This window comes from Plectropomus leopardus, chromosome 22, assembly GCF_026936395.1.
Source record: "Plectropomus leopardus strain MGB_pleo_1.0 chromosome 22, ASM2693639v1, whole genome shotgun sequence".
Taxonomy (NCBI): domain Eukaryota; kingdom Metazoa; phylum Chordata; class Actinopteri; order Perciformes; family Serranidae; genus Plectropomus; species Plectropomus leopardus.
The window spans coordinates 27,261,884-27,284,333 of record NC_142197.1 but is presented as its reverse complement, the minus strand read 5'-3'; the positions used below and the strand labels follow the sequence as shown (position 1 = coordinate 27,284,333).

The following is a 22,450-nucleotide window of genomic DNA, read 5'->3' as shown; positions in this document are numbered from 1 at the left end:
CCAAAGCTGAATGCAAATAGACTTTATGTGTGTTTAAAGAGAATAATACCCCTTTTCCAAAAAAACTAGAGTGCATTTTTTAAACATAGGTAAGCCTGCCAAAAATAGGCCACACACTGCTTTTCCACTGCCAATAGAGCAGACCTATGTACACGGCTTTGCAGCCGATGAGTATGCCTTTCTGTGTGTATGGGGATGTTTTTTTTTCTTTTTTTTTGGTGGTTTTTTTTGGTCATTTAAAAGGAGAAAGCATCATGGACAGAGGTTTGTAAAAACTTTAGGGGGGTTAATTTTCCCTATATATCTCTTACTGTATTACTGTACCTCTTTCAAACTCGATGCAGACTAATTTGGCTTGATGTTTTCATGCAGCTTAGCTGGAGACAGAAGGTAATTAATGGTAGCATGCAGTGTTTCCTCTAGGAATTTTTTCAGCAGAGGGGGCAGGCTCTCCAGGGAGCCGTGGCGGCGTAAACAAATGACACTTGACTGCAGATTTTAGTTTTATGCCCAGCATAATGCCCCTTTTAACTGAATGGATGGCATGAAAATCGCTTTTTAAAGGCTGAATGTAAAAATACATCATGGCGTGTATATCGCTTAATGCTATCAATTAGTTTACTCATGTTAGCGACACTGAGTTGAGTTGGCACCGGGCCCAATTAACTTAAGCTACGTAACCTTAGCTGGCCATCAATATTTTGCGAATGTTTATTTAACTAATAAAATCTATTATAAGTTTTCTTAAGCTAATAAGTCTACCTTTTCTCCAGTAAGTTGCACGCTATTTTCAAGCCGACACTCCTCTGACTCTCCGACTTGATGCCTGGATGCGAGTAGCTAATTAACGTCGGCACCAATTAGTTCTGTTGGGGGGTGGGAGGGGGCGGTGGTATCTACCCCAAAGAGTAGATACGGAGCAAGATAGTTATCTGCCTCAGCACTCGCGACACCCAGCGCAGTGCAGGACTGTGTTGTGATGCGGCGGTGGTGTATTTGCAATTTAAAAAAAAAAAAACAACCAAAAAAAAAAACGACATTTGAAGGAGCGGCGGGTAGGATTTAGGAGTGGCGGGCCGCCACTCCTAAATGAGTGTAGAGGAAACACTGGCATGTCATTGCATCTCTATGCTTAATAAGCTGAAATTGCCACGTTCATCCGGGTCTAGAGCATCGGAGCTAGAGGCGATAAATACCCGTGATACCTGTGGTAATCACTAGCACTGTTTCTCTTTGTCTGTCCCCCATAAAAAACACCACCACCACATATAGGTGTCCTCGTAAAAGCCTTCAATTTTACTTTATTCAATATCAAATACATAGTCATCTTTTTATCATCTATGCCATCCATTTACACAAGATACTACCAGCTATCACCTGATTCATGGTTAACATGGTTGCTCTTTAAACCAAAACATGAGGACTCACATGTCTTGTAGAAATGATTTTTTTTGACAATGACAAACTTAATGGTAAATTTGTCAAACAGTCAATTATGTCTACATTTTATGCTAATGTTGACCTTCAATTTTCTCTGTGAACTTGGAAAAAAACTGACAACCTCTGTGCACTGCCTACTTCAGTGATGGCAGCACCACAAAAAGTGGTCACCAGCTTTGTCTATGGTCGAGGGGAACCATTAGAAACATGGCTGGACTGGCCCCAGTCACAGTCCAGTCAATCTGTTTAGGACAGTCAGTTTTTGGATAGTCAAAGCTGTAACTTTCCTCCCCAATACCATTTTAAATATCCTCAAAACCATTTTGGAAACTAATTTCTAAGTGAGCTGGTCTCCATTGTGAAAGTATGATTTGGGTCAAATAAAAGCCACTGCAGCTAAGGCAGGTTTGATTGTATCAGAGACTTGTTGAGGAGGAAATAAGCTGTCATTACTGCTACAACATTAAAACAGAGGATGGGCCAGAGAAGGAGTTGTGACACCAAAGATAGGCTGAAAAAAATGAACTGATGGCAATTTTAATTAGTTTAAGACTGACATTTCTATATAACCGCGTGCTGAAGTGTTAGAAAAGCTGCCTCCATCATGCTCATCCTAACTCATTCTGTAACCATATGTGTGTCTACTGAGCCTGGGAGGTAAAGGTAAACCTACAGCTTGTATGATCTAACCACTGGATTACACAGACTCCAGTGGCCAAGGAGCCAGACTGCATTGTTTGGACTGGGACGGGACAGGAAGCCTCTTGGGAGTTGACAGATACGATGTATGATGCAGCTTTTCAGCATGAATGCATGATGAATGATCATTAGCTCAATATGAAGATATTATTACTAAGGATATTAAATGGGATAAAGAGTTAAAGGAACAGGATCAGAACAGGACTGGTGACTTCTCAAAAACCTAACCCCTTTAACAAGAAATACTGCCATGCAGTTTTATGCCATGTAGTTTTATGACTGCACAGTGGTAACATATACAGTTAACATCCATGTCTGTGAAAACATGGATGTTTTCTCACACATCTTCTCCCCCGCAGCAGTTTAAAGATCAGCATCACAAACTCAGTATCTGACAGAATGTCTGACCCCAGACTCAGGTAGCTTGGATATGGCAGCAAGGCCTGGAATTTATTTGTTTTTTCCCCCACTGACCTTCACCGACTCTCTACTCTGATTTCTGCATCTAAGCCATCAACATGCCTGCTAGACTACATCCCAACTAGGCTACTTAAGGAAGCTTTACCCTTATTAGACTATAGATATAATCAATGCATCTTCTTAATGGGCTATGTATCACAGTCCTTTAAAGTAGCTGTTATTAAACCTCTTCTAAGGAAGCCCACTCTCGATCCTGAGATTTTAGCTAACTATAGACCGATATCTAATCTCCCCTTTATTTCTAAAATCCTTGAGAAAGTGGTTGTTCATCAACTCTGTGACTTTCTCCAAGATAATAGTTTATTCGAAGACTTTCAGTCAGGCTTTAGACATCATAGTACAGAGACGGCACTAGTAAAAATTAACGACTTATTGATTGCTTCTGATACAGGTCTGGTCTCTGTTTTAATCCTTTTAGATCTCAGTGCCACTTTTGACACCACTGACCATCAAATCTTGCTGCACAGAATGGAACACTTAATTGGCCTTAAAGGAACAGATGAAACTGATGAGCTATCTAGACTTCAAACATGTCTCAAGGATGTAAAAGCCTGGATGAGCCGTAATTTCCTGATGTTGAATTCAGACAAAACTGAAGTTATTGTTCTTGGCCCCAAACACCTCAGAAACTCCCTTTCTAACAATGTAATTTCTGTAGATGGCATTACCTTGGCCTCTAGCACATCTGTAAGGAACCTCTGAGTTTTATTTGATCAAGATTTATCTTTTGCCTCCCATATAAAACAAACTTCAAGGACTGCTTTATTTCACTTACGTAACATCTCAAAAAATTAGACATAACCTATCCCAGACAGATGCTGAAAAATGAGTACATGCATTTGTCACCTCTAGGCTGGATTACTGTAACTCCCTTTTATTCGGCTGCACCAACATATCACTTAGGTCTCTCCAACTGGTGCAAAACGCTGCTGCTCGTGTTCTAACGGGAACCAAGAGAAGGGACCATATTTCTACCATTTTAGCTTCATTGCACTGCTTCCTATAAAATCCAGGATTGAATTTAAAATCCTCCTCCTTACTTAAAAAGCTCTAGATGGTCAGGCTCCATCCTATCTGTCACAGCTCATAGTTCCTTACCAACCCTCAAGATCACTGCGCTCTGAAAATGCAGGATTACTTGTGGTTCCCAAAGTTTCCAAATGTAGGATAGGAACCAGAGCCTTCAGTTACCATGCTCCTCTCTTATGGAACCATTTTCCAGTTTCGGTTAGGGAGGCAGACACTATTTCCACTTTTAAGGGTAGACTTAAGATCTTCCTCTCTGATAAAGTTTATAATTAGGGCTGGCTCAGGTTGCCCATAGTTAGGCTGGCATAGGTTTAACCTGCCTGGGGACTTTCTATAGGGGTCAGAGAGCAGTGGGACTAACACTGCTCTCTGACCTTTATATTTAAGCCATAATAGCTTATTAGTGACCCTAGTTTCGTTAGTGTATATATTCTTGGAGCACAAGTTTCTTGTGTTCAGTTGTGCTCAGGTGGCAGAGCTTTCAGCCCGATCCGGCGGGGGTGGTTTGAGTCCGTTCAGACCTGCCACTCTGGCTCTACTTCCTCTCTCTTTCTTTCTTTTCTATTACTGCTCTCTGGCATTCATATTTAAGTCGTAATTGCTGATCAGTGACTCTACGATCCTCATTGAGTGCTTATCCTTTTTACTGCTCACCACTTTGGTTCTGTTGTACTGCACTCCGCTAATCCTGTTGCCTCTCCGGAGCATTCCTGCTCCCTTGTTTCCTAGCTTTCCCGGATCCTGACTGCAACCCTGGCTGTGCCTGATCATGGTGATATCTGTGCTGGCGCTGTGACCCTGCCTTTGGTTGTGCTCGTGCGGTGGCTGCACTGATACTGTACCCCCCGCTCGCCCTGATCGTGGTCTTGGTCCTGGCTGTGCCAATGCCGTTATCTTGCCTTTGGACACCTCCCAATCAATATTCTCTTTCCTTTTTGCCACAAATGTATTTCATTTTTTTACGACATCTATTGCACGTCTGTCCATCCTGGAAGAGGGATCCCTCATCATCCTCTACCGCTCTTCCTAAGGTTTCTTCCTTTTTTTCCCCCCCGTTACGGGGTTCTTTTTCGGGAGTTTTTTCTTAGGTGATGTGAGGGTTTAAGGGCAGAGGGATGTCGTACACTGTAAAGCCCTCTGAGGCAAACCATGTTTTGTGATAATGGGCTTGACTTGACTAATGGTCCTGACTTGATATTGAATAATGGCCAGAAAAGTGTTTTTGCAGAAAAATATGCCACTGTGAAGTTTACCTATGACCTCTTAGATATTAAAAGTCAGCACTTCATCATTGTATATTATTAGACATTTGTGTGAAATTTTAGCAGATGAATTCTTGAGTTATGGCCAAAAGCATATTTTATGAGGTTACAGTGACTTTGACCTTTGAACATCAAATTCGAATCAGTTCATTATTCAGTCCAAGTGAACATTTGAGCCAAATTTAAAGAAATTGCCTTGAAGTGTTCTTAAGATATCACGTTAACAAAAATGAGACAGAAAAGGTCACAGTGACCCTAACCTTTGAACTATGACCACTAAAATGTAATCAGTTCATCCTTGAGTCCAAGTGAATTTTGGAGGAAATTTGAAAACAAATCCCTCAAGGTGGCCTTGAGATATTGCGTTCATGAGAATGAGAAAGAGAGACAAGGTCACAGTGACCTTGACCCTTGATCCTATGATCACCAAGTCTGATCAGTTCATCCTTGAATCCAAGTGGACATTTGTGCTAAATTAGAAGAAATTCTCTGTAGGAATTCTTTAGCTATGGCGTTCACAAAAATGAGACGGACAGGCACCCCAGAAACATAACACCACTGGCCATGGCTAACGCTGACGTGGAGGCGTGCAAACCACGTGTGCTGAGACATACACAGGCTCCTCAGCTACAAGCTCCATAAAAATCCAAACAGGGTCAATTCTCAATATCCATGTATCATACACAGAAACAAAAGAACATCGAGAGCAAAACTGTTAGAACACAGCTGGCAAAAAATGACAATCTATAACTTTCATGGCCTTACATTCAGAAGACCATCCTTGTGTTGAGATATACACCTGCTCTCTGTCAGACTCCATCACCACTACAGAGCACAGTCAAATAATGACTGCCAATCAAGGAAATAGGATAAGGAAGAGAATGTGATCAGGGCGACACAGGACTGAAGACAAAGAAATCCTTTGGGATTTCCTGGATCAACTTCTACTATCAACTACAGCTACCAGAACACTGAAGTCAGTGTGTAGCCTGAGACACACAGCAGAGGGATGCAAGGCCTTGTCTCTGCTCTCACACAGGCTGCAGACACTGCATCATTCTCTCTCTCTCTTTCTCTCTCTCTCTCTCTCTCTCTCTCTCACACACACATATACACACACACACAAACCCACACAAACCCACAAAAACACACAAAAACACACGCACGCACAATGCAGGCTTTTGTTCTTTAGATGACCAGCAGGGAAATACAGCACCAGCAACACTGCCAGATCCAGAAAAACAAACAATTGCTGCATGTCTGTGTCAAAGCAACAGAGGTGATATGTGTGCTTTTTAAGGAGAACTGCTCTCAGGGCAGTTTTCTTTAGGAGGAAGGTTGGAGGAGGATGGGTCGGGGAGGGAGGGTTAATTTTATTAATCAGCAATAGAGGGTTGCATTCTGGGTCTGTGTAGGAGGATATGAGTCACAGGATCGGCTAAACAGCCAAGTCATAACACTTGCTGCGTGGAACTCACCAGTCTGGACGTCAATGACCATTTGATGTCCTCCCCTCATCCCTGGCCTATTGTCGTCGCCATCACCTGCAGAGGACAGGAAGGAGGACACAAGGATGGAGTGTGAGCGTGGGAGGTGGCAGATGACGTAGTGGAAAGTGAGAGAGGGAATGATGAAGAATGGGTGGAGTGGTGGGAGGAGCAGAGGGCAGGGAGGAGGGAGGGAGGGAGGCATGGTTTTAGCTACGATGCCACAAAGATTCACAGTCTGCTGAAATGTTTAATCGACAGATGGGGAAGATCTCCCACTTGAGAAGATGCTCTCACTGTTCATGTCGTCTCGGTTGATTTCTTGGGCGCTTGTACCTTTGTTGCATTTGGGGATGATCTGACTCCACCTGGGCTTGTACTCTTGCTGGCTGATATACTGGTTAAACAAACCGTCTAGCAAGAAGACAAGAGGACCAAATATGGAGAAATCAACATTAACTCAGACAAAAAGCAGGCAGACAGTAAAGATTTGACATCAGGGATGCAAACACATGTACGGTGAAACAAGAGAGCAACCAAAACAGCGTGATATCACAAAACCCTGGGACAAAGAGAGTTGGTCTTGGCCTCCCGGGGGCCAAAGAAAGACTGTTTAACGAGTAGTTCCAATCAAACAATCTGATAGGTCAACAAGACATTTACAATGTGATCAATTGATTGAATATTACTCCACCATTACTCCACCATTTCCATGGAAATGCTGAAACTGCCAAAGCTAGAGCAAAATACAGAAGGCAACAAAAGTATTATTAAATGGATTGTTTTATTAAGTTGGCTTTATATGGTGGACTTAGTTTTGATGAACAGAAGAAGAAGTGAAAGCTGGGCTGTTAGGATATTTTGTAAATAAATTATCTAATACATACTCATGATAGTCTGTTTTTTGCAGCTATTATGATAATCATTTGTTCAATATTTAGCTCAAGCAAGGGGATTTCTGTCCTTGATTGAGACATCATTTATCCGGCAAAGGACAAGATACATTTGATAACACAGTTAATAAATTACAGTAATATAATGAAGAAATACAGCTGGCATTATAAAGTGCAAAAGCCAACTCACTAATGGTGTCAACTGTAAAGTGACGCGAAGAGGACAACAACCAGTATAAACAACAAACATATTAACACTGACAAAAAAACATCAAACAGCAACTTAACTAAAAACTACTCAGTCCAGCATGAGGCATGATGGGAAACATAGGTTAAGTGAGTATGACCGCCGTGAAAATGTGTTTGTGAGGCTAAACGGCATCAAATATGGCATAGTTGTGAATTTGGAAATGATGACATCTATCTTTTTCTGCATTAATTTTAACTTTTGGACATAACCATGCTCTTTAGTCACTGGAAATGTTTGTCATCCTCTGGTATCCTCTATCAGCTGTGCTGCTGACACGGAGCTACTAGCCTAAAAATACAGGTAAAGTTTGCAGGTGTAATAGCTAAATATGTATATGGAATTTTATTTTATTTCTAGTAGATACCTTAGTCAACAAGATTGAGCAAGCTAAGCATTTTTTGTGTTTTTATCTGATGAATTTATTTAGATCTCTCAAAAGCATGAGCATAAGCTGGCTGGCAAACTCATCAGGCACTAGAAAAGGTGTCTGCGGGTCGTTACTCAGGTTCAATCTAGTTGCTGGCGTGGTAAACTAGGTTACATTAAATTCAGGATTTCACTTACGTGACTGATTGTTTTCAAGTCATTATTCGGTATCTGTGTATTTCTATGGAAACGGAGAAAACAGCTGCATAAATCTTTTTTTATTTATCATCATCATTTATCATCGGAATCGTGCGTCAACATTGTTTGTGGCACTTAAGTGATGCTTACGACTGACCACATCACTGTTGCACCACAAATGACATTAAAGCACACCTTCAAGTGTAATATTGCTTAAATCATCTAAGGGTCCTGACCACACAGTCAAACCTGACAGCCCAGTATTCCCACTACAATCTTCCCTCCTTTACAACGGTTTGCTCCATCAGTAAGTCTAATAATAAACAGATCTGGACAGAACAGAGCTATAAACAAACAATATTTAGTCAATCAAATATGTATATAATACATATATATAATACAGATTTACTTTTATACATTTATACTACAGCTTGACTTAATACTTGAAGGTTATTAGGGATGTGCATCCATATTGCCCTGTATGACCAGCTAATCAAGTAGAAATTCATAATTAATCAATAGTCAATGTCAATCATGGCTTTCCTTCATCTAGTAGAGGCAGTAAATGCTGCGTCTTGGACAACGCAAGGTCTCTGTTTATCTCAATGTGCAGCCGCTGCAGCATGAAAAAAAAAAGGCGCTTTGGAATGCGTACACGTCACAACAGCATTGCCGTGGCTTATGAGAGGACCTGCTGCACCTCTCCATTGAAAACAATACAATAGAATTAGAAATAGAAAAGAAAGAGCGTGCAAAAACACATGGCATGTGTACGGCCCCTTAGTCCAGAGTTGTAACTAAACCTTGTCGTTGTCTTGTTTTTAAAGTATGTGCATCAATGAGGAGTATCATCACCCTCCCATGTGTCTGGACTGGTCACAGAGATCACTACTGTAAACCTTGAGTCTCATTTCGTGGAAATGTATATGCACTCATGTTTCCATGAATCTTTTCTTTTCTGTGCTGCAGTTAATTAACGCTGTTGCCTGACTGGGTTCATCAAATGTAAAAAATAGCTGTATTATACTGCTCGGCTTGGCAAGCAAGACTAACAGAGTAGAGAGCGATGCACTGCAAGCTTAAGTTAACACATCTGTTATCTGCTGAAACATGGATGACAAGGAGAAACTTAAAGAGAAAAAGAAACCTAGTGACCTGAAGGATATTTGTGCTACATTCTTTCAGCGAAGTTGTTGAGAGCTGCTTTAACACAAGGGGAGATGGGGCTCTTGTGTTACTTTCTGGGCCCCAGACAGGGCCAGGGCTGCCCAGCTCTGTAGGAAATTCCTTATATTTATTTCTTTATATCTATTTATTTTACACTGTAGGAGTCATATACTTGCCCGTCTGCCTCTTCAGACTGGACAATTTGGACGATCTGTATTATCAGTAAGTCACCAACTTCATGTGAAAAAAGTGACACTGGCTGAAAGGTAAGTTGTTTGCATCCCTGTGGCTTCCGTAAGAATTACTGAGAATAAAAGACAGTTCATTAAGCCAAGTACTGTACCTCTCACAGCTTTGTCTATGAGCTCCTCACAGGCATCAAAGTCTCCCTGCAGCACCAGCCGATCGTGCAGGTGGGTGAGCATCGGGTGCTCCAGTGCTATCCGAGTCTTCTTCTGCAGCGACTCGAAGGCCTCGGTGTAATTATGCTGTCGGAAGTGCTTGAGGCAAAGGCGGATGGCTTCCTGTTCTCTGTACTGCAGGAGAACAATGGATAGGACACTGATATATAGAAAAGTGACACACTCACATCTATCCACAAACATAACACACAGCTGTCAGCCACACGTTTGGAGTTGTTCACTTCCATCTGAATGGTTCACTAAGTAACACCAAAAGCTTGGACAAGTTTTAGCATGTTTACTTACTCTTTATCAGCTTTAGCCTCATTTCAATCAGAATTTTCTTATTTACTGAACTTTATTTAGGAAAACTAATGTCAAAGGATAATTCTGGTTTATCACAACTTGGCTCAGCTTAAGTTTTTTTGGGCCATTAAACTTTTAAACAGAAACTTCTAACCTTTAAGACAGCACTAATGAATTTCAGACATAAGGATTATTTTGCTAAATGAAAAAGAAATCTCATATTATATACAGTATATCTCACAGGGCTGCAGCTAGCGATTATTTTAGTAATTGAGTAATCTACCAATTATTCTTGCGATTAATTGAGCAATAATAGACATTTGCAAATGGAAATGTTTTCAAATTACTATGTTATGTAGAGAGAGAGAGCAAGACAGATAGATTGATTGATAGATATTCTCTCTCACACACACACACACACACACACACACACACACTCGCACAAAAACCATTAAAAAAAGTACTTTAACACAAATTTCATCCAATTCTACATCACCTGCACTAGTCTATATTAGTTACGTTGAGGCTTTAGAGAACAGCATAACTTCTTCTTTAGCCGCAAACAGCCCACCATCACTCCAAGTTAGAGAATGGGTGAAATCAAAGCAAGGCTGAGGTACCAGGCCCCCAAATCACAAAAATCTGCCCCTGATAACAACAAAAGCAGCAGAGAGCAGCTGGATGAGGGGTCTGTCTCTGTGCTGCACTGTCAGTCTGTTCTGATGATCAACCAATCAGCTGTGTGATCAGCCAGGTGTGTTATTTGTTTTTATTAGGCCCTACATTTTTGTCAGTTGTTGTAAATAATAAAAATTAATATCTTGCGCTCAGTAACTTTGGTTTGGACAGGAACATGCGGCACAAGCCACACTCTAGTATCCAAATGCTTACACATCTGGCCCACAGTCTGTATTCAGGCATGTTTTGTAAAAACAAACCAATAGCCTAACTGTTTTTGTGCATTTTCAGTATTCTCTTTACTCTTTAACAAGCTGCTAGCTGACATGATGCCAGAATAAACAGCAGTTTTTTCCCCACAATGAAAAGCCCTGGATGAAGCGATGCTCCCTTTTTTTTGCCTACTTGTGTGAGTCTAAAGAAAAATGAAACAACGCTTCAAAAATGACACAACATAGTTTAACAGCAGCCTGCACTTTTAGAAATTAAGAGTCTAGGTCCTGATAGTCGATAGCTTGCCAATCCCTGGCCATGAGCCAAAAAGTCAAGTCAAAGGTCATTTCTAAGTTTTACCCTCCGACAACTTCATCATCCACTCCATGAACCCACCAGCAAACTGCTGGGCTCCCAGAGTGATCGTCCCTGGGAGTCAACTGTAGCACTCAGTCTGCATTATGGAGGTCAGTGCGGTGTTCCTACAGCTTTGCTTAGCTTGTCAATTATTACAAGAGGCACCACTTGGTTTTGTTTTGGTTTTACATTCTGTATTTAGTCTCAAACTTTGGGCCACTCCTATAAAGGTGCTTTGATTTAATATAAACTTTCTTGCATTCTGCAATTCAATCCCTCTTTAAAAGAACTGACCCAAAGCATGACGTTTTTGGGGGATTAAGAAAATGGATGCTTGCAAACTGCAATTTCTAATCATGCAGTCACAATAAATTATAGCTGTTCAGATTAACAGCAGAAATACATGAGGCATGGACGCAACACATCACGAAGGCAGAGCAGAGCAGTTTTTTTTTTACCTGCAACACTGCTCCTGTCTTTGCTGTGTGTGGCTGCAGCAGCTTCACTGGAGGTGCACTGAGTTTTACCAAGTGATGATGCAGTTGGTTTTGCAGTGTCTGGGGGCCTTCCATTATGCTTCATTAGCTGGCAGTGGATTAATTAACTGGGCTGATTTTACAACAGGATGCAGTGATTTGATTTATTTATTTTAATGTGAAATGTAAAAACACACAGGGATGCTTTGCTACTTTGCCATGCCTCTGGTACACTGAGGGATTCATTAAAATCATTTTTGAACTGATTGTAATTGGGGTTTTTTTTACAGTTTGATGTAGTTTGTTGGAGGGCTGCAGAGCTGCGCGCAGAGAAAAATTAACAGACCAACCAACGGAAGCTTGGCCTCCATGGTCAGTGTAGCAGTTTCAGGTGCTCAAGTTACCATACCTACGTCATCACAGGGTTTTTGTGTCGGCTACTTGCCACAGAGCATGTCAAGTTAATGTCATCTAAAATTTGTATTCAGTGGGCGTCCAGAAGCCCCATGTACAGAGGCCATGGGCTCACCACAGCGGCCGCAGCGGCCGCAGGTTGATCTGCAGCCCTTTGCTGCATGTCATCCCCTCTCTCTCTTCCCCTTTCATGTTTAATCTCTCTCTCTCCCCTTTTCACACTTAATCTTACCTCAGGAAAAAGCCAAAAAAAAAAACAATCTTAAAAAAAAAAGAAATTTATTCAGTCAAGAAAATATCTGCTTCTGATCAGTGTCTGAGTTTCATTTTACTTCTAATTTTGCTTCCCCTTATCATCCCTGTGTGCACAGAGGCACAGACAGGTAGCATTTCATCAGCTTATTGAGCTAAATAGCAGAGTACCACAGCTAGAAAAACTAAAACATATGACTGATTGTCACTTCACTGCATCATTGGAGCGCTGAAAAAAGTTGAGGCCAGTTCAACTTTGATTTGTAGCGTCATCAGCAGCGTGTCAGGCATTAGTCTGTTACTTAACGTCACAAGCTTTCATTAAAAATGACTAGTAGCCTGTTGCTGTGTTGCTCGCAGTGTGAATGTAGCATTACTTGTCATGCTCCGGCACATTAAAGTAGTTAAGAGCTAGTTGTTGCAGATTGAGGCCTGCTGTATCTGTAATCCAGCCCCATCCATGTCTCTGACCCCAGGTTGCCATCGGGTACGTACCTTGCTGTACCAGTTAAGGCAGGGCTGAACCACATCAGGATCTTCGATACCATGCAGCTCAATGTACCAGATGCTGAAATTAAAACTAGGACCCCAAGACATCAGAGGCACTGAGACGCAGAGAAAACATAAAAAAAGAGGACAAGCAGTGTAAAAATCCAGACATGTTTACTGTGTTCCTTTCTTCTAAGATCAACAGAAAGCAGAGACACTCAACATCATCACACTTGCTCTCACCTATTTTGACAAATCTGCAGGGAAACATCTGCTCGTCAATCTTGTGCTTTAGGGTGAAGGTTTCCTTGTTGTAGTCATTCTTAAGGCCACTAGAGGAGACAGAAACAGACAATGGAGATGATGCAGCTGTTTTAAAAAAACTCCACTAACATGCCAACTTAATGCATATGCTGGGAAGTTTTGGACAAATCTGGAAATGAACTTAGTGTGGTCGGGTGGCAGCTTTGATTTGTCCTCTTCTTTAACAAATAGGCGGATTTCCTATCCTAAGATTTCCTAAACGGCAAGATGCAATGACGCAGCGTCACTAACTACTGTCTTTCTCTTCCTCAGCGGGGCTAAAACGATGATTCAAACAGATCTGTACCGAGTTTGAAAGGGGGACTAAATACATAAGAGATAAATATTGAGAAGAAATAACTGGGTTTCAAAGACCTCTGTTCCTGCTGCTGTCTGCCGTTTACCTGTTCTCCTGCCTGTCCGTGACGTTGTAGGGACACATCAAGAAGACAACACATACACACTAGGGATGTCAACATCTACACGTGTAAACGGGTACACGGATAACAAATCATAACCGTTCAGAAAAATCAATAACCGTTTACACGTCATTTTTTCCTCTCCTCCTCCTCGTTCATTTCTCACCAATAGTATTTTTAGGGGTGATAATGTTGCCTGAAAGCTTAAGATAATAACATTAACTAACTATACACTTAAATGTTCCCACTAATGCAGTTATCCGCATACATAATAGATGCACAGGTGGCAATGTTACGTTGATATTAAAAAAAAACCGCAGCCACAGCCAGTGTCGTGTCACTTCAAGTTGACTCGGGGCCGCACGGACAACAAGCAACAAGCGATGAACAAGCAGAGCTTAAAAAAAATATATTGTACAAAAGTGAGCAATAGTTAAAACAATGATTAAAAAAGAAGGTTAAACCTTTTCCAGCTTTCACTTGTACGTTTTCTTGTCTGTCAAAATTGATGATTTTATTTTCAACTCATTTTACTTTCTGTCATAAGTAGGTCTAAGCCTTAAATGGTGAGATGGATTGCCTACTTTTTAAGTTCTGTTCGCTGAATAAACGTTTTTGTCCGATAACTAACTACTGGAATGGCTTTGATTTAATGAGATTAGGAGGTATTTGAATGGAGACAGAACCATCTAGTGGTTATATAGCGCAACTGCGATAGAAAAAGATCATAAATCGTGTAACCGGGTACATGTCGGTTAGAAGTCCCGTTTACACGTGTAGAAAAAATTGTAAACGTTGACACCCCTAATACACACACACACCAGCTGACAGAAAGGAAGACTCACTCTCCAGTGACTTCAGTGGCATTGGGAATACAGCCAGTTAGCGGGTATACCTGTGTTTAAAAAAAATCTGTGTGTTCCCGCTAATTGTGGTGGGAATGAGGTAACACTGAACATTCTAAAATGAAAATGAATGGATTTAGCCCCAAACAATCCCAATTCTAACAAAACAAAAAAACAAGCTGTGAGAATTACAACAAGAAAAGCTGCTACCTGGCTTCGACATCTCACCTGGACAAAAGCTCGGTCATGTTTTCTTCACTCATCCCACCAAACACTTTAAACTTCTTCAGGTTGCAGACATGAGTCTTCTCATACTTCCCAAATGTGATGCTCTGAACAATTGCTGGCCTTTCTAATTTCAGGATTAAAAACTGTAGGAAAAGAGAAAGAGAGACAAAATGAGAGGAGACATGAGATGGACCAAAGGTAACGAGCAGAGTTGTGATGCTGTTGGTGTGTGGAGGACTGCAGGAAGTTGCCTGTCATTACTGCAGGTCAGCCACTGAAGAAAGATTTGCTCATTATCTAAACAAACAGCTACAGCAGGGTATAGTATACTACATATATATACAGTATAAAGTATACTGTGTCAGGAAAGAGGCATTACATACAATCCACATGTCAGTGGTGCTTTACCAAGCCACGACATCTAATGACTAATCACCAGTGGCCATTAGGCCGGAACACTGATTCAATTTGCCACTGGAAAGCAGGCATTTACCAAAGCCAAGTCTCCACATGCACTCATTAAAGACACAGATGTTAGGCGGGTTTCCATTAACCCTCAAATTGCACAAATTAAAACCGTGAAGATAAAACACACTTAATCGAAACACGACAATTTTTTAAAAAAACTTCATATATGCAACTTATAGATTAATGGGTAGAGTTTTTGTATTTGGCAACTTTTTCGATGTGTAATTTTTTGGTGGATTTTATTTCACTGTATTTTTTAATATTTTTATACAGAATCTGAATCTCATTGAGTTACTTCTGTTGTTTGCAAACACAGGAATTAAGAAATAACTTTTGTCTAGTTTTGACTGAATATTTAGTTGTTGGTTTCTAAGAATATTACTTTTTAAATTTTTTTTACTAACCTAATATTTGAAGGCAAACTTACATTTATGTCAACATATATGCATGTAAATGCATGTTCTTGAGATTAAAAATCTAGTATTTCAGTATTTTTTCATATCATCTAGAATATTGTTATTGCAAAAATCCCCGGAAATACTGTGATATTATTTTAGAGCCTTATCGCCCACACCTATCGTCAACCTTTACAGTCATCAGAAAATTAAAGCAGTTCTCCTGGCTTTTGACTGTGCTGTCAGGCATTGATCTGGACTTTTCGTCCCAGTTTATCATGAGCCAACATGTGCAGGTACAGTCTGATCCAGCCGACAAACTCCAGCACTGACTCTTACGTTCCACACAGCATTTACAGATCCTTGCCTGTAATTTGGCACACACTTTGGTTTAACTGGTTGATGGAGGAGGAACATTACATTTTTGTGTTGTGTTGCTTTGATATGAATAACATGAGTCACCACTGGGTGTTCCTCTGTGAACAAATAGATAAGAGCTGTGCTCACACAATATCACTGTATTGACTTTGTGTGAGCAAGTTTTCCGCAGAGATCAATTACAACTAGTTCTTTCCTAAACATCCTGCCTGAGAGTTTTTTCACTCTGGACACTGATGTCGGTCAGCCAAGTCCCCTCTCCGAGTCAACTCTGTAGTGTCTGGGCCTGGCACCCACAGGGATTCACTGTCTTGTTAGCCAAAACCAATATGCAGAACTCTGCCCAACCATATCAGGGACAATATTTAGTTTAAATATGTCAGCATGAATCAGTCATGGTATAACATAGGTTTAACTTCTCACAAATGTATTTTTTGAAATAATTGACTTTTTTAAGTACTAGGATGTTTTGATTCTGTTGTAGTTGAATAAGCTGCATAAAATGACAGGCCACATATCAGCATTAACAATATCTGTTGGTTTTGATTGATCAATTAATCGTTTGGTCTGTGAAATGTCAAAACACAGTGAAAAAAATTATCGTTAAAATATCCAAAGCCTAAGAGTGAGGTCTCCAAGCTGCTTATTTTGGCCAACCAATATTATAAAGATGTTTAGTTTATTATCTCAAAATACAAGGAAATGAAGCTGATTGTCATAACAAGAAGCTGGACCTAAGAAATGTTTCCATTTCTAACTGAAAATGGCTCAAATGATTAATCATCAGTACTTAATTAATTTTCTGAAGATCAACTGAAGAATTACTCAGCTACTCATTTGAGCTCTCATACCAATATTGCTTTTTAAAACTGATATTAGGGCTGTGCAATATGGCTTTAAAATAATATCACAATATTTTTGGGCTATCCTGCAATACATGATACATATCTCGATATTTTGAAATCTACTCTAAACTACTGTAAACTTCTAAAACACAAAATTATTAAATGAGCTACAGTTACAAATAAAGTTGTGACTGCCATAAAATAAAGTCACATAAACTACTGTGATAATAAATGTGAATATAATACTGTTAAAATCTTAAATAAGGTAAAGTATAAAGTGCAATAAAGTACTGGTATAGTAAAGTTAAATAAAGTATCATTACAATTGAATAAATCAAAGTGGAACCCATGGTGCTTTTAATTAGAAGGAGCCAGCATGTCTCAGGCAGGAAATGCTGAGGAAGGTGTTTTTGTTGTGGACTTGAAGCTTCTGGTAAACAGTTGGATGTAAGCGTTAGCAGAAAATTAAACTGTATCTGTGGTAAGAGGGACATCCACTGTGAGCTGGAAACAAACTAACAGCTCTCCAGTTGATGGATAGTAATAGTAATAATAGTAGTAATTTGCAAGTCATTGTGGTCCTCCGTGGTTGCAAAATACAATTTAATAGTCGCGGTCTGGAGCTCTGCAAAAGCCCTGCCTTTTGTGTGTGTGTGCGAGGCAGAGAGCCACAGGAGAGAAGGCGGGGAAAAACTGAAACGCCAAAGCAAATCTCAAACTGGTGGCTAAAATAAAACGAGACAATTTATACCCAATATTCACGATAAAGTCATCATATACATCACAAGCAAGCCACGATATATCTGGATATATTTGTATATTCACTCACTCCTAGTTCTGTGTCTAAATTTTCATACCCAAACCATGTCCAAACAACAGAAGTACCCCCTCTTTTGGGTAGGTTTTGAGTAGGCCAGTGAGTGTCAGTGTTTTGTGCTGGATCCCCACGTCTAGTATCACTTTCTAGCTTCGCCATCCTTTTTTGTTTTGGTGCGCATTGTGTAGATGCCCCCTTGGCCACACAGACAGAAAAGCTTTATTTACTAACAGGCTCTGTTGGTGATGAAGAAGGTATTCCCCAACACAAATCCATATTGATTGTTGTCGGGGACTGATTGGCTGATGGAGAAGCAGATACAAGACATTACAAAGCTGGGGATCATGACCTTTCAGATCAGTGTTCACAATGCTTCAGACAGACAAAAAGAATGCTGCCAGCTGGTATTCAGCAGCCCAGAGGCAGCTGGCTGCTGAATGAGAAATGACAAAAAATAACAGCAACTCCAGTGTATCAAGAAAACTTCATGGGGATTGTTGTAGACAAGGAAGACTCATACAAAGGGTTGTTTTATTATTACTGTTTAACTAACAATGTATTTGTGTAGTAGAGGCTAATAACAACTTCACGACTGGCTAGAGGAGTTTGTTTGTCAAAGCGAGTTCTCCTGGCCACTGTGAGTGTTTGTGATGGCAGAGAGTCCAGACTGATCCAGAGAGACAAACACAGTGATGAGCTCATGTTATCTCTACGGTCTAACCAGGCTAGCGAGGTGGTACTGGCTAATAGAAAAGTGCTACTGTATCTGCAGTGTAAACATGAAAACCACAAGTCTCTCTATCCTTTACATGATGTTGTTAAGGCACACTGTCACTGTCAAACTCATGTCCAGCTCCATTGGGGACAGTGAAGTGCAAAGATATAGTGTGTGAACAGCAGCAGACCTACCTGTGGGGGGTAGTTGCTCTCAGACGACCACCGGGAAGATTGATCATTAGGTTTGTCCACCAAGATATTCCTGAGAAAAAGACACACACAGAGGTACAGTTTATTATCCCAGCTTGACATCACAGCTGACACCATCACATCTCACTGTAGGCAGGGATGTCCGTTCACTACAGGGTTGACTAAATATGGGAGTGTTAGTCTGTCTTTAGTAACGGTAAAGTAATTATGTAACAATAATTCGTATGTAGGCCAGCTACATCGCACTAGCAGGTGCAATGACGCCATTTAATTATTACAGTAAGGTTAGTAGAAGCTAGCGGAGGTTGTTGTTAGCTGGCTAACATTAACGCCAGCTAAGCGCTACGCTGTTTCTGTATGAGAGCTGGAACAGCAACAGGCGAGTGCTCTGTAACCATACGTGAATTCACTCACAAATTGTAACATTTAGAGCGTTATTTTTTAATGTCATCCTCAAAGTGCGAAGGTTCGTTTCAAAATCCATTTTCCAAGTAGCCGTTAAGTAAGCTGAGAACCTATTGTTGCAAAAGCAAAGCATTTGGTGCGATAACAGCAGCTAGTTATCTACTTTAGCTCTGTGTCCAGTTAGCTAACAGGGGCGTTCGTTTCTGATGCACTGGGGTGCCGGAAAACACTCTGCTAAACTAAATTACACAATCCTGTAGGGGTTACCAATTGTCAACGTGCTAGTCTTTTATTAAAAGACTATAATAATGGCGATACGAAGACATGATCCAAAACCAGCGCTTTTTAATAGAAACAAATAGATAAACAGACGTAAACAAAGCACCTGGCACGGAGGAGCGGAGCATTACAGACAGGCTCATATCTACGGAATGTTCTAAATAACGCTGGTTACTAATTACAAGTTCCATATAAATACCTAATTGTCAACTCCCCAAACAAATAGTCCTTAATGTATTACTATTATAAAAAACAGGCTTCAGTGGACCATCGTCAACCGGACGGCAGTGTGTCAACACCAAACGCCCCTCCGGCCGCTAACAAAGCTAACGCTAGTTGATTCGGCTCGCAGACGAGCCAGGCCAGTCCGCCCGGCTGGAACAAACACTGATGCACTGAGGTTATTTAAGACCACTGTGACCACAAAACCTAATACATACACCAGATCAACAAACATGTGCATTACTCACTCAGGTAAATATGTAGAGGAGTAAGAGCTCCATTTAAAAACGCTGAAAGTGAGGACTCCGCTCTCAGGAACGACAGCCATCTTGTTGCAGAAAATAACAAGCAGGCAGCAGGATGTTAGGCTAGGCTAGTAAGAGGCGAGAGGTGACAGCCCTTAAAGAGACAGTACACCCTGTTTGAGACTAACAGAGGGCTCCAGGGATGACGTTTTACTGTCGGCCGACGCAGAGCACTTACATCTGTGAGTTAGTTACACTGGTCCCCTCATCGAAAAGCCCGTGGAATTTGCAGAAAGTAAGTTCTGAGGCAAATAAACTTTTCTAGTGCTATTCTGTTAAGTTCAGGAAGATAACCTTCACAAACGAACACCATGCACTTTCAGGATTTTTGAGGCCTGAATGCAGTTGCTGCAAGTGACACTGAAGTCAAAATTAATTGAGCTAGGGAGTATTTTTGTTTGTTATGCACTTTATTGAAATGTGCTACACATTTTGTATTCACTCCTGCCCATTTCTCAGTATTGAGCAGTGTAATCCTTTAAAGAAAAGAAAAAGAATAACAAAAAAAGAAAAAGAAGAAAACCAATTTGGGCTATCATTTTGAAATTTACGTTTACATTTACAGCTTTCAAAAATATTGAAAAACCAAACTGTGTTTGAGTCCCTTTTTAGAAGAAATGGGCCCCATGCAGCAACATTCTCTTAGATTTCTCTTATATTTTCTGGTAAGAGAAAATATAAGAGAAGTCAACTCTAGAGGCACCAAATGTTCATAAAACATGGAAGGAAAAGATAAAGAAGAGGCCTGATCAGAGAATAACCCATAATTGTATTAATGAGAGATCCTAACTTAGGTCTAACACTTCCTATGTGTCCCTATCTTTCAAAAGCATCGGTCGGTTTGAACGTTGCAAACTCGGCTTGAGTTTGTTTCCTCCATCTCTCTCCATGAACAGCTGGATCATCTTTTGACACCTCATGTGGCTGAGATGAGATCACGATGACAGCCTAATAGACTTCGTCTCATTCGAAGTCTCTCTTTGTCTCATACTCTCTCTCGTGCAAAGTCCTCTGGTTCTAAATCCTCATTTAGAACACGTGTAGCACAGGCTGTTTCCAAAGTTATCTCTTTCAAGGTAGATAAACAGCAGCTCACAGCAGCTCAGGGCTGCAGCACAAGCAGGCCCCCCCCCCCCCCCCTCAAAGGAGGAGGAGGGGAAGAGGCAAAAGCCCCAAAGAGCCAAAAGAGCCAAAAGACCCCAAAAGACCCACGTCCTTCGACTTCACCAGGGTTATAACTTCTGTGAAAAAAAGGGGTGTGGTGCTTGACCGTCAAAGCGGGAAAAATACACTCCTCCCTTTTATCACTTCTACTGTTTTAACTGTTTAGATCTAATTTCTTCCTAAAGTGTTGATAAAGTTCACTACAGGCCTTCAGATCTTCAGTATCTGAAACCATAACACTCTCCTCTGCTGATCAATACCACTTATGAGAAAACCAAATAATTATTTGGCAGATCATTAACTAAGCTAAACAGTATTAATCACGTTTAACAAACATAACGAATATGTGTGAAAATGTATAATACCGTACAATACCATGGCGTCAAAACACTGTGATATAATTAAAGTTTGTTAAAGACCCTATTTGAGTCAAGGTATACAAGTACTAGCATCAAACTATAACAAAGTATGAAAGTACTTAATATGACCAATGGTCTATCAACAAAACGTATAATTAGAAAATCACAAATTGCATGATTACAAAACAATATAGCATCTGTACACAACAGTGTAAAGGAAGGATAATTAAGATACAGATAGAGGAGATGCATATCAAAATGCAAGTCTGTACTAAGAGTCTTTCCATTCAGTGTGTAGCACACTGCTAGCAGGGGTTACGAAGGGTCACAACCCTCCACACACACACACAGGCACAGCTTGTGTTTGTGCGTTTGGCCTCAAAATTGGCATGGCATAGCAAATTTCCAGTTCTGTAGGTATGAGACCTCCACATAACATTTCAAAGTATGTTTTACTTTGAAAACGAAAATCAGTTAATGTGGTCCTCTCTTACAGTCTGAAGATGTGCGGGTATGTCACGTGTTGGTTGTGCAACAAAGACATAAATTGTCAATTTCTATTATGTAGGGATCTCCTGATGTCTCCTTGAGTCTTTGGAGGAGCTCAGTTGACAGCTCCGTGCCCCAAATGAGTCGTAAGTTAACTCAAATTGTCGGTTGGGCAATAAAATCTGTCGTAATTTAGTTCTGCTTACAAGATTCATAAGTTCAACAAGGCAATTAGGTCAATTAGCTATCACGATCATTATCACGAGAAAGCCAGCTTTGTTTTCCCAAGATAACGAGAAAAATAAGTCGTTATCACGAGAATATGAGCATCATAATCTAGAGATAACAGCATAAATAAGACGGGATCTCGAGAAAACAACTGGAAATATGTTGTTATCACAAGAAAACTGAGAAAATAAAATGTATTGAAAGATCAGATAAAATCAGAGAGTTGCTGTTCAAAGTACAGTAACAGAGTGTTCTGCTTCTACATGAATTAACGAACGGTTAAGTTCATCCCACATGCACTCCATTTGGCATTGCTCCGTCTCCCCAGATGGAGTGCCCAGAGCACAGTCTGCCACTCCCAGAGTGCTGCGCTCTGGATCCCAGAGCGCAGCACTCTGTATATTGTATCAGTGCTTCAAATTTACCAGTGGCCCAGATTGTGCCAGTGTGTGTTCCGGCACTCAGAGTGCGGGTTTCTGAATGCACCCAAAGTAAATGTGATTTTAGGGAAATGTGA

The 22,450-nt window shown here is 40.6% G+C and overlaps 1 protein-coding gene across 2 annotated transcripts in view; it reads right to left on the bottom strand.

Moving 5' to 3' along the window:
* mkln1 (muskelin 1, intracellular mediator containing kelch motifs) overlaps window positions 1–19,788 on the bottom strand; it is a 42,113-nt gene extending 22,325 nt beyond the window's left edge. Inside the window, exons 1-8 of one of the 2 annotated variants that reach the window (XM_042511152.2) lie at window positions 19,637–19,788; window positions 18,465–18,534; window positions 14,653–14,795; window positions 13,101–13,189; window positions 12,864–12,973; window positions 9,615–9,807; window positions 6,695–6,811; window positions 6,389–6,454 (exon numbers count right to left, since the gene is read on the bottom strand). In XM_042511152.2, coding sequence (XP_042367086.1) covers window positions 6,389–6,454; window positions 6,695–6,811; window positions 9,615–9,807; window positions 12,864–12,973; window positions 13,101–13,189; window positions 14,653–14,795; window positions 18,465–18,534; window positions 19,637–19,716 — 868 coding nt within the window. In that variant the 5' untranslated portion in view covers window positions 19,717–19,788. The remainder of the gene's footprint in view (window positions 1–6,388; window positions 6,455–6,694; window positions 6,812–9,614; window positions 9,808–12,863; window positions 12,974–13,100; window positions 13,190–14,652; window positions 14,796–18,464; window positions 18,535–19,636) is intronic. The other variant, XM_042511153.2, reaches the window with a different exon arrangement.
* Window positions 19,789–22,450: the final 2,662 nt, after the last annotated feature.